The 13553-nt window shown below is 44.2% G+C and overlaps 1 protein-coding gene across 2 annotated transcripts in view; it reads right to left on the reverse strand.

Annotated features, from left to right (window-relative positions):
• Window positions 1-13553, reverse strand: part of itga9 (integrin, alpha 9) — a 539537-nt gene that overhangs the window by 150750 nt on the left and 375234 nt on the right. For both annotated transcript variants that reach the window (XM_085993779.1, XM_085993778.1), the window contains one exon: window positions 5369-5448. In XM_085993779.1, the coding sequence (XP_085849905.1) occupies window positions 5369-5448 (80 nt within the window). The remainder of the gene's footprint in view (window positions 1-5368; window positions 5449-13553) is intronic.

The raw sequence follows: 13553 nt of genomic DNA on the forward strand, positions 1-13553 counted from the left end.
ACTCGCACCAAGTCCCGTTCACCCATCACCCCCTGTGCTCACTGACCTACATTGGCTCCCGGTTAAGCAATGCCTCGATTTTAAAATTCTCATCCTTGTTTTCAAACCCCTCCATAGCCTTACCGCCCCCTATCTTTGTAATCCACTCCACCTCTGCAACTCTCCGAGATATCTGTGTTCCTCTAATTCTGACCTCTTGAGCATCCCTGATTCTAATCGCTCCACCATTGGCGGACATGCCTTCAGCTGCTGAGGCCCTAAGCTCTGGAATTCCCTGCCTAAACCTTTCCGTCTCTCTACCTCTCTTTCCTCCTTTAAGACGCTCCTTAAAATCTACCTCTTTGACCAAGCTTTTGGCCGTCTGCCCTAATATCTCCTTCTGTGGCTCAGTGTCAAATTTTGTTTGATAATCACTCTTGTGAAGCGCCTTGGGACGTTTTACTACATTAAAGGTGCTATATAAATACAAGTTGTTGTTGTTGTAACACCTTCCCATCCCAATCCCACAGCGTTACTTTGGGGGTGCTCCAAGCTTTATCCTTACTGTTCATCTACCTGCTGCTCCTGGGCAATACCATCTTCAAGCAGCTTCCCTGTAAACCGATGCCATCGAGCTCCACCTCTTCAACACCTCCCTTGAATCCAGAAACCACAGCTGCATCGTGAATGTACAAGAACTTTCTCCAATTAAATATCAACAAGATCACAGGTCAACCCTGGCATAATTGCCCCAAATTCCAAGCCCTCCCTGGCTGCTCAGTATATTACCTTGATGTCCAGTTTGACCCCGAGTTGAGTTTCATATCCATCAACAAGGCCGCATATTTCTATCTCAGCAATACTGCTTTTTTAGGTGCTCATCTCACCCCACCACCACTGAAATTCTCATCCATGCTCTTGCATCCTCAGGCTTGTCTCTGCCAATGTTCACCTTGTTGCCCTTCCAATTAAACCCTACGCAAAGTCTAATTCATTCAAAATTCTACTCCCTACTTCCTATCCTGCACTAATTTTTGCTTATCGATCACTCCAGTCCACCCCTGACCTCCTGTGGCTCCCTGTTCCCACAGCACATTGAACTCAAATTCCTCATCTACGTTTACAGTCCCTCAGCCATGCCCCCAACTCAACCCTTGGAACTCCTTGAGCCTCAACTTCCCTCCACTCTTCCACTCTGGCTTCATTTGCATTCCGCGCACCCCCTCCCCTCAGCTTCACGTTCGACGACAGAGCCTTCAACCATTCTAGTCCTACACTCAGACTGCTTTGTTAAATCCTTCTGCTATTGTCCCTTGCCACCTTCAAATGCCAATTTAAAACCTACCTCCCCAACCATGCTTTCAGTCTCCTCTCCTAATTCTTATCTTGTAATGTATGTAATGTATATATACACCTTAACGGAGAGAACTACTTTTTACAGCTCCTGTATACTGTAGTACCGGCAGTGACCACACCTGTATATAAACCCTGAGTAGTGATCTGTATAGTTAGTTCTAGAGTAACCCTCATTCAGTAAACACCTGTTGATCGTTCCCTGCAGTCTGTTGTCTGATTATTGAAGGACACAACATTAAGATACACGGATATAACATATCTTACTGCTGCTCAGCATCCCTACGTCTCCTTTGGTACCTTTAGTGTGCTCAAGGTGCTATATAAATACCCACTATAAACAGTATAGTGGGTAAAATCTATTCCATTTTTTGAATGAAACACCTATTTTTATGACAAGAGATTGGTCGCGGAAAGCTTCTGGTGGGAATAATGACACCAGCACATGAGAGGCTCTTGCCTGCTGGCCTGATCACAGCATTGTCTGCTGGCTGCACAGAATGGCAGCAGGAAGCAAGCTGCAGAGGAGGTTTACCCTTCTAGTAAATATGTTTTGGCGTTTTAATTACACATCCACGTAATTCAAATTAGAATTTGGTTAAATCACAATTTTTCCAAATTAATCCACGTGACCACTTTGACCTGGGAATGTTGGTGTTGGTTTGATCACTAATAATAATGAATATCAAAATATTCTACTGATTTATTGTAAAGATTATTAGATTATTGGGCGGGGGAGAGGGGTAGAGACCCTGGAACACAATCAAAACATTCAGACTTTTTCAGAATGCCTGTCCAAAGAGATTAGAGTGATGACAGCATCTGAGTGAGTCATGGAACGAAGTGGTAAATCCAACACAGTGGGACATCCTTCTAGAGTGTCACTGGGCCTCGATGTTATCAGGGGGTAAAAGACAGATGTTAAATGCCAGCACTAATGTTTGAAAGCTCTATCAGAGCCATAGGAAATGTAAATTAGCTTTAATGAAAAGATTTTAGTCATAACTACAAGCATCAACTGGTGCGAATGAGCGTGCTTTCATGTATATTTTATGATGATAGAAATGGGAACAAAACAGGGATCTTTAATTTTCTTTAATCAAAAGGCAGATGCAGCATGCCCATAGTCTTGGCCTACTGTTGTCATTCATTTTCAGTTTATAGTTCCTTTCCCTCAGCACAATTACTGCCAAATAGGATTACACAGAATTACATAGAATTTTACAGCACAGCACAGGCCATGCGGCCCGATAGGTTTATGCTCCACACGAGCCTCCTCCCACCTTACTTCATCTCACCCTATTAACATATTCTTCTATTCCTTTCTCCCTCATGTACTTATCTCGCTTCCCCTTAAATGCTTCTACGCTATTTGCCTCAACCACTGCCTGTGGTAGCGAGTTCCACATTCTCACCACTCTCTGGGTAAAGTTTCTCCTGAATTCCTTATTGGATTTGTTGGTGACTATCTTGTATTTATAGCCCTGAGGTTTGGTCTCCACAAGTGGAAACATCCTCTCTACATCTGCCCTATCGAAACCCTTCATAATTTTAAGGACCTCTGTCAGGTCACCTCTCGGTCTTCTCTTTTCTAGAGAAAAAAGCCCCAGCCTCTTCAGTCTTTCCAGATAGTTGCCCCCTCTTAGATCTGGTATCATCCTTGTAAATCTTTCTTGCACTTTCTCCAGTGCTTCTATATCCTTTTTGCAATTTGGAGACCAGAACTGTGCACGGTACTCAAAGTGTGGGCTAACCAAGGTTCGATACAAGCTTAACATAACTTTTCTTCTTTTGACTCCTAGTCCTCTAGAAGTGAACCCCAGTGCTTTGTTTGCATGTTATGACTTTGTTAGCCTGTGTCGCTACTTTTAATGATTTGTGAATCTGTACCTCTAGATCCCTTTGTGCCTCTACCCCATTTAGACTCCTATTTTCCAAAGAACTAGTTGGCCTCCTTATTCCTCCTACTAATATGCTACATCTCACACTTATTTATACTGAAATTTATTTACCATTTACACACTCATTCTGCAAGTTTCTTAACGTCTCTTGTATTTTGTCGCAGTCTTCCTCAGTACTATCCACACCCCCCTTAAAGAGGGTGTCAGGGACGCTTAAGTCCACTCCCAACTGAGGGGCCCCTGGTGCAATCCCACACTGGCCTGCCTGACTTCCGCCACGACGCCACTGTGCCCCCTGAGATGGAAAAAATCATGAGCAACGTCGACCTTCCCGTTCACGAAGGCTTGAAAAACCCACCAGGAAAACGTTAAAAATCGCGCCAGTCATTCTGGGAAACAGCAGCTGGTATCGACCCACTATCCAGATGGACGGAATCGTGGGACGCGTGCAACATAAAGAACCAACACCTCATCACTGACCCAACAGCAGAGGTCCCTGGCTTCGACCTCCCTCGCAGACAGTGGACGGCGCTCAACCCAATCCGCACAGGGCATGGACGGTGCGGCCACCGGCTCCACAGGTGGAAGATGAGGGATGACCCGAAGTGCGACTGTGGCCACGAGTCCCAGACCGTGTAACACATCACACTGACCTGCCCACTAAGATCTGTTGCGGGAGGAACCTCATTTCTCCACTCGGCATTTCAGGAGGCCATTGAATGGAGAGCCAAACTAGACATCCCATTCTAAGCTTTTCCCATCGTACGAAAGTAGCAGTGGACAGAAAGTCACAGGCTACACACCTGTGATTTCCTCAGAGGCGCTTGCTTTAAGCACTGCTCTCTTCTGAGAGCACCAATTTGTGGAATCACCACTTGTAAATCAAGTATATGCCGTGCTCACGCCTCAGCTTTTGTTAGCTTACAGATCGTTCCCCCTTTTCCGAGTTAGACTGATACATGGCAGTTGGTTTTCGGATTCAAGAACAATCTTGCGGACGCAATCATTCACTCAGACACAGAGTCGGGGGACAAGTTGCAGAATGGATAGCAAACCAGATGCAAAAACAGAAAGCAGAGAGTAGGGGTTAAAGGTGGTTACTTTATATCAGGCTTTGGCCCATTGGGTGAACAGAGGATAGTCAGCGGCTGGTGTGAGGTTGGTCTTGTTTGTAAATTGTCAGGCAATGGTAGGTGTAAACTTCGGTGTAAATAATGAGTTTAGAGTGGAGAAATAAATATGGCCGAGATTTTATAATGAGTAGCCATTTTAATCCTCCTAAATAGTGCAAGTACGTGTTAGATAATGATAGTGAATACCTGGGAGAACAGAAATCTAATCAAAGCATCCACGTGACAGAGTAGTGAAGCCCAAAGCCTTTCTAGTCATCAGCTAAACCCTGAAATTATTGAGGTAATTTTTGAGCCTGTGCTCCCGACAGTGAGCCTGCCTACTGGAAGCGCTTATCAGAAGTTTGGGTGCTCACACTTTTCCGACCATTTATTTCAATGGTCAGAAAATCATGGGCAGTGCATAATCCGTATATCTAATATGTGCTCCCAGCAGATGATGCTCCTCATCTGGTGAATGGGCTTGTAAACTTACCCTCTGTTTCACAGCCTGGCAATCAGTCCGAGTTATCCGTTATTGGAATCAAGTGCTCAGTTTCATGCTGGTGTTAGTGTGACACTGAATGGTCATTCTGAACGTGTGCTGCACACATTCCAACAAAAGTGCTAATGACTCTGCAAGCTCATCAAGGAATAAGCTGCAAAGTTGCCACAACAGCCAGCATTTGTGTAGCAGATTTCATCATCCTTTTAGTTTGTTTATTCCTTCTTATTTGGCTGACCATGTTAATATTCAGCTGAACAGAATGTAACAGGGAATACTGCCGAGGGGAAAGCATTGTAACTTTACAGCAGAGATAGTGTAATAACTGAGCCTTGTAATGAAGGCAGGGTGTACTGTCATTATTATCCATGTCATTCCAACCACTTTCACATTTAACAGTATTTCATACGAAACATGTATTTTGTGTTGCTCTGTAGACATCATTTTAATCTTAAATGCTGGTGGTACAAAAGAATTAAAGCCAAGTTGCAGTCGTTTCTACATTCCGCAGCGAGCCTTACCTTTGTGTTGTGACTGTGAATTCCAAATTCTCCTGCTCCCCAGACAGGTGGCTCGTGTCAAAAATGACGCTGAATTCATACTGCAGGGAGGGGGGAAAAAAAGTTTGGTGATGAGCAGATGAACCCATGAAACCAGCAGCTATCTTATCGATCTTCCAGCGTGTTAAGATGACTGGAGGTGCCGAGTGCCACACTCACTCATCTCTGCTGGTGTATTGCAACGCACGACAGGCCCTGAGATACATCCACTATCCAGTTACCCCAGGCATTTTAATGAGCTGTCACTGTTGACCTTTATCCTCGGTCCAAGGCAGCTCTGTCAAACAATCTGTATCTTTATCTGATCTAATATAATCTAATGGATTCCTGGGCCCCATTTCAACAGAAAGCATAAACAACATGTGCAATGCCTTCACTGGGATGCATCCTGTCGTAGTGGCTCATACTATGGAGGCCTGTGAGTTCAAAGCACAACAATAAACAAAAAGATTTTTTTTACATCAGCGTAACACAAATAAAAGAATTCTGCATGAAATAAAAACAGAAAAGGTGTCAATGCACTCAACGAATCAAGAATCTCTGATCCACACACATTAAGCATCACGCATATACTGTCTCATGGGCGGTCATTGTAAATACCTCCAACAGGTGGGGGGGCTCAGCACTCAACTAAGGAACAATGGTGCCCCAGTCTTCAGGTGATAGATCAGGCAGTGCATACTAACCTGACCTGAGAATGGTCATGCTGTTCTAGTGCCGAGTCTGTCATCTGGAAAATTAGGTGCCGGACGGTTTAAAAATAAATATCTTACAGTAAATGTCCTTATGTGGAATGGTGGTTATGATAGCGATGAGGTTGTGGAATGACCCCCATTGTAATTGTTTTCTAGTTCCTGTTGTTAGGTTTGAATTTCCAGGGTTACCACAGCTGAGGAGGAAGGATGATGGAATTGGGGAGGGTAATTGGCAGTAGAGGGAGAGAGGAAGGGGGTGGATAAAGGGAGGAGGCAGAGAACGGGATGTCAGAAAACAATCTTGGAGGTAGCGCAGAACAATGGAGGGAAGAGGGGTGTTCAGGTTATGAATTTCTCAGCCAGTGCCATCAATAAAATTAATGTGGGCAGTGAGGGGTATGCTGCTTTTTCATCTATCAGGGCTCAGGGATAATCGCAGTGGGGTGGAAGAGCAGCATCTGCCAGGTGGCGAAATTTTAATTTCGGCCGGGGTTTGATACGCAGTGGTAATTATCTCACAGCTGGTGTGGGGGAGCAGAGTATCAGGATATGCTGTTAGGACCATCGGACGGTCAAAGAAAAAAGTGACCCTGAAAGGGTAGGTGCCAGAACACTGACAGTGCAGTTGAAGCGCAGCCACTAGCAGGTGACCTGCGGGTCATAGAAACATAGAAGATAGGAGCAGGAGTAGGCCATTTGGCCCTTCGAGCCTGCTCCGCCATTCAATGTGATCATGGCTGATCATCCAAACTCAGTACCCTGTCCCCGCCTTTTCCCCATATCCCTTGATCCCTTCAGCCTCAAGAAACATATCCAACTCTTTCTTGAATATATTTAATGAACTGGCCTCCACCGCCCTCTGTGGCAGAGAATTCCACAGGTTCACCACTCTCTGGGTGAAGAAATTCCTCCTCATTTCAGTCCTAAATGGCTTACCCCTTATCCTTAGACTATGACCCCTGGTTCTGGACTCCCTGGCCATCAGAAACATCCTTCCTGCATCTAGTCTGTCCAGACCTGACAGAATTTTATAGGTCTCGATGAGATCCCCTCTCAATCTTCTAAACTCCAGTGAGTATAAGCCCAATCGACACAATCTCTCCTCATACGTCATTCCTGCCATCCCAGGTATCAGCCTGGTGAATCTTCGCTGCACTCCCTCCATGGCAAGAACGTCCTTCCTCAGGTATGGTGACCAAAACTGCACACAATACTCAAGGTGCAGTCTCACCAAGGCCCTGTACAACTGTAGCAACTGCAGCAAGACATCCTTGTTCCTGTACTCGAACCCTCGTGCTACGAAGGCCAACATACCATTTGCCTTCTTAACCGCCTGCTGCACCTGCATGCTTACCTTCATGCAAAATAGCCTTAGGGTAGAGTGGCAGAGGAAGCCCGCCAAGCAGACTTTAGGGGATGTAGTGCTAGAAAGGTTATTTGGCAAGGATCAGCAGGACTAGCTGGGGCAGGTTAATACTGGAATGGGACTCAATGACAGAGATGGAAGAGCTCGTGGTTGGCCTGGCAGACAATGGGAGAGGAGATAGCAACTCATAAATATGTGGGTCCACTGCATCAAAAACAATTTACAGCAAGGCATGGGATGCACCGCAATACTAATTTAGGAGATCAAATGACAAACAGCCGTAATTGACAATAATTTGGCTAAACAATATATATTTACAACTTACAATTTAAGATTATGCTTTACATTCAGATATTGTGGTTACAGCATAAACATTGCTGTGGAGCAATCTGGAAATATAAATCTGCAGTTTACAGACTAACGTTATGTGACTACCAATTAAAATTGTATTAGTCCTATCAGAATGCCACCGATGGGCGTAACATACTACAGCCAAGTGTTGACACTTTCACAATGGATGTTTGCATTGCGAGCACCTGACACAGATGTTTTCAATGCATTTTTAAATGGAATGTTGTGACCCACTCACCAATTTTAATATATAAATTGATGCCTTTAATTTTCATAATGGGGGATTTTGAAAGGTAAGCACATCAAGCTTATCCAAAACTAGGTAATAGTTTACAATCAGTACTAGTCAAGTTTTGCTCCCACTTTGATGCAGACACTATTGCAATCTACTGCATCAAGCTATATTCCATTGATACACAATTTGGGGGAGGTGGTCAGGGTTTGTAACAGAGTCGCATTTTATGACAATAGCAAAATACTGCGGATGTTGGAAATCCGAAATAACAACAGAAAATGCTGGAAAAACTCAGCAGGCCCGGCAACATCCGTGGAGAGAGAAATAGAGTCAACGTTTCGGGTCGAAACCCTTTGTCCAGTCTTGACAAAGGGTTCGACCCGAAACGTTGACTCTATTTTCTCTCCACGGATGTTGCCTGGCCTGCTGAGTTTTTCCAGCATTTTCTGTTGTTATTTCAAATTTTATGACGTTGCCATTCAAATATAAATGCTGCAAATGGATCATATAAGCAGCTTTAATAAGACCACACAATGGGGGCTGCTGTGCTACTCCAAAGGTGTCATTATAAAATTAACCAAAGAGGATTCCTATCGGATAAAGCCATCCTAATGAATAGAAGCTTAAAAAATAGATCTTTTAAAACAATAACACATGACCAAATATTTATGCTTTTACTAGTTATTATTTTTTATTATGCCCCAAATCATTTTTGAACTTTTATGGAAAGACAATTCTTTGGTCCTGCTTTCTTTCTTTATTTGAAATAGGAAACTGCGTGGTGTACTGCCACTAAACAACAGGCATGATTTATGTTGCAGAATCACTGTTGCCATTGCGACAAAAGAAGTGAAGTTAATTTGGAAGGACTACCATTCTCAAACAATCCCAGAATTTCCATGGCCGCACCCACTCCAGCTGACTTCTACAAGATCCGAACTCGGGCCTAGAAAATCGTGACTGCACACAAGAGTATTTGTGTAACAGTGTATGAGCAAAAATAGTAGTGTGAGAAAAGGTGTATTGTGCACTGGAATTAAATGTGACTTCACAGCAATTTTATTTCAAAAATAACTTGTTGGCTAGAATAATTTTGAACCTTGACACGCCAAACAGGAATAACATCCTAAATAAATCAGGAATTAAATCAAAGGATGTTGACCAAATAATGCGTCAACATTGTGTGCATTTGTCATATACATCATGTGGACAGACAGTAGCCTCCCCATTTTCACCATAAGTGTAACTGAGTTTCGTACTGATTTGTGTTCATGGACACCCAAATCTCTTTGCTCCTCCACAGTTCCTAGTTTCTCACAATTCTGAAAATAATTTTTTTCTTGGATACAAAAAGTGGATGGGTGTAATTTTGAATTCAATGGAAATATTAACATCGGGAGAGATGTAAAACAGGCCGCCGAATCATTTTCACCCATTTTACACTATCGCACAAAGTCAAAATTGCCCCCGATGCCTTCACACTTCCCCACATTAAACTCCATTTGCCACAAGTTGGCTCACTCACTTAATTTATCTATTCCCACTGTAACTTCCTGCTCCCATCTGCACAACTTATTGTGTCTCCTCTGCAAACTTGGATATACAACTCTCTATCCCTTCATCCAAGTCATAAGGTGAAAAGCTGGACTCCCCATACAGATCCCTAGGGAACACCTTGTCACATCCTGCCAATCAAGAGTATGTTCCCTTAATCCCTACTCTTTGTCGCTTACCTCCCAACCAATTTCAAACTCATGTCACAAAGTTGCCTTCAATTCAATGCACTCTTATTTTTGCCAATAATCTCTTGTGTGGAACCTTAACAAATTCGATCCATAGACACTCCCGTATCTACCACGTCAGTGACCGCCTGGAAAAATTCAACTAGGTTCGTTAGACATAACTTTCCATTTAGAAATCCATGCTGGCTCTCTCTGGTCAGATCTTAATTGTCCAAGTGCTCAGTCACTCTGTCCCTGATGACAGATTCTAGTAACCTCCCCACAACTCCTTTAAAAACCTCCTCCTCAAAACCCATCGCTTTGACCATCCTTTTAATCACCTCTCCTAATCCCTCCTTGGCGCCCAATTCCTATACACATTCTGTGAAGCGCGCTGGGATGTATTCATGTTAATAGCACTAGGGAAATGGAGGTTTTTGTTGTTATTTAGTGGTTTTACCATTTCAAACTGACTCTGAAGGGATTTCTGCTCCTTCAGTGTTCTGTGACTTAACAAAAACCCATGGATGAAAGATGGGCACTTGTGCTTGGTAGATTTATTACAGTCATCACTCATCAGATTGGTTGATAACTAATTTATGCACACCATGATTTCTAAGAGATTAGCTCCAAAAGTGTAAGACCACACTTAACAGCAGTGTAAATAGGAGAACTGGTACGGAGGTCAGCCCGCCCAATTCTTTGCGCTCCCACTTTGCCGGCCATTGTAAGTCAGGAGCATCATGCTAACCCCTGCACCTGAACCTCCAATTTGCTCACCTGTCGAACGAGACTCCCCGCTGGGGAGCAGAGTCTTTCGATTTCAGGGATACTATCTCAACTTAGGCTGGTTTTTCTGCTTCTCCTCTCATCATTTTCCGCCCGTTGATTTTAATGAACGGAAAATTGTGCGTCGACCATCAGAGGAGCAGAAATCGTCAGCCAATCGGTTCACACAGCGTATAAACAATACGCAGCAATCAGCCAAACTTTTAACTGAACCAGGCCCTTCCTCCTTACCAGATCTTGGATATAAATAGTTCGGCGCGTTCTTTTTTTAAAATCGTAAACAAAATTGCATTTTTTTTCCCCTCTCTTCGTAGCTTCACAATTCGCAGCAGCTGCTTCCCAGGAAGAAACGGAATCACAGCTCCATTAATTATAGGGCCAGCTGCACAATCTTTGACCCTCCCTCAATGTGATCTACAAGGAACTCAATTGCCAACATTAACGTGATTAGGGATATATTCTTAATATGGAAATTGCTAGATGTGGAATATTGGGGATGATTTTACGAATATGTGTCCACTCGATTTCTCGCTATACGCGGCCGGCAGGCCAGGCTTCCAGCCAGGAGCCACGTCCATAAAACCTACCCTGTTATGTGCAGTTTTGGGTGAACTGCCTTCAGTACAGTAGTCTAGTAGCTATATTACTGGACTAGCGACCCACAGGTTTCCGAATTCAAATCCCACCATGAAAAGTTCTAAAATTGAATTCAATAAAATCAGGTCATTTGTGGGCAGACACCAGAAAAATTACCATGGAAGCTGCCAGACTGTTATGCAAACCTAACTGGTTCACTAATGTCCTTCAGGGAAAGTTAAAGCACATGGGGTTGGGGTAAAGTACTGACTTGGATAGAGAACTGGTTGGCAGACAGGAAGCAAAGAATTGGAATAAACGGGTCTTTTTCCGAGTGGCAGGCAGTGACTAGTGGGATACCGCAGGGATTGGTCCTAGGACCCCAGCTATTCACAATATATATAAATGATCTAGATGAGGGAACTAGATGTAATATCTCCAAGTTTGCAGATGACACAAAGCTGGGTGGGCGTGTGTGCTGTGAGGAGGATGCTGAGAAACTCAAGTATGATTTGGACAGGTTGGGTGATTGGGCAGATGCATGGCAAATGCAGTATAATGTGGATAAATGCGAGGTTATCCACTTCGGTGGTAAAAACAGGAAGACAGATTATTATCTGAACGGCAATAGATTGGGAAAAGGGGAAGTGCAACGAGACCTGGGTGTCCTTGTGCACCAGTTGCTGAAGGTAAGGGTGGGATTTTGTGGGCAGCACGGTGGCATAGTGGTTAGCACTGTTGCCTCACAGTGCCAGGGACCCGGGTTCAAATCCGGCCTCGGGTGACTGTCTGTGTGGAGTTTGCACATTCTCCCCGTGTTTGCGTGGGTTTTCTCCGGGTGCTCCGGTTTCCTCCCACAGTCCAAAGATGTGCGGGTTAGGTTGATTGGCCATGATAAAAATTGACCCTTAGTGTTAGGGGGGATTAAATACGTGGGGTTACGGGGTTACGGGGATAGGGCTTGGGTGGGATGGCTGTCGGTGTAGGGACCGGGTGCTCGTTGAATGGCGGAGCAGGCTCGAAGGGCCGAATGGCCTGCTCCTGCTCCTATCTTCTATGTTTCTATGTTTCTATGTAAGCATGCAGGTGCAGCAGGCGGTTAAGAAGGCAAATGGTATGTTGGCCTTTTATAGCAAGAGGATTTGAGTACAGGAGCAACGATGTCTTGCTGCAGTTGTACAGGGCTTTGGTGAGACCACACTTTGAGTATTGTGTGCAGTTTTGGTCGCCTTATCTGAGGATGTTCTTGCCATGGAGAGAGTGCAGCGAAGATTCACCAGACTGATACCTGGGATGGCAGGAATGACGTATGAGGAGAGATTGGGTCGATTAGGCTTATATTCGCTAGAGCTTAGAAGAATGAGAGGGGATCTCATTGAAACTTATAAAATTCTAACAGGACTAGACAGACTAGATGCAGGAAGGATGTTCCCGATGGTGGGGGAGTCCAGAACCAGGGGTCACAGTCTCAGAATAAGGGGTAAGCCATTTAGGACAGAGATGAGGAGGAATTTCTTCACCCAGAGAGTGGTGAATCTGTGGAATTCTCTGCCACACAGGGCAGTTGAGGCCAATTCATTAAATATATTCAAGAAGGAGTTAGATATATTTCTTGAGGCTAAGGGGATCAAGGGATATGTGGAGAAAGCAGGGACAGGGTACTGAGTTTGGATGATCAGCCATGATCTCATTAAATGGCAGAGCAGGCTCGAGGGGCCGAATGGCCTACTCCTGCTCCTATCTTCTATGTTTCTATGAACCTGCCCGCCCCCCTATTCCCGGTCTGACCTACATCTGACTGCAGTCCCACACTACGTGGCTGACTTTCAATATCCTCTGGGCAGCGAAGGATGGGCAATCAATACTGACTTGCCAGTGTTGCCCACATCCCAACAGCAAATAAATTAATTAAAAGGGACACTTTGGAATGGGCTCAGTAACAACTTAGGGTTCCCAATTGTGAAAAGTCATAGAAATAAAGTTGTTTCATTGAAGAAAAGAAGGCCGAGAGGAGACATGATTCAGGTCCGTACATTGCTGGAAAGAATTAATAATGTTGGGTCCTGTACTTGGATCGTAAGAAGCAGCTAGATAGACTGCAGTGGAGATGAGGGAGTGAACTTTGCAATTTAGCACTCCCAGTGCAAAGCGTCACACAACAATAGTTCACTTTGGGAATGGAGTTTATCCCACCTGAATTGCAACCCATGAAATTTTCCATCCATTAATTCTTGATATACATTCCCATCACACAAAGACAGCTCTGGCAGCGCTAAATTACAAAAATTAACCCCAAGAAGTTTGTATTTATCCTACAGAGATTTGTAGGAGTGGGACAGGCTTTCAGCAAAAACAGTAATTATGTACTGGTTAACTGCTGGAAAAAGAATGGACAAGTGTCTGGTTAAAAATG

Source organism: Somniosus microcephalus, chromosome 7 (genome assembly GCF_052327205.1).
Source record: "Somniosus microcephalus isolate GS21.2 chromosome 7, FLI_Smic_1.0, whole genome shotgun sequence".
NCBI classification, from domain to species: domain Eukaryota; kingdom Metazoa; phylum Chordata; class Chondrichthyes; order Squaliformes; family Somniosidae; genus Somniosus; species Somniosus microcephalus.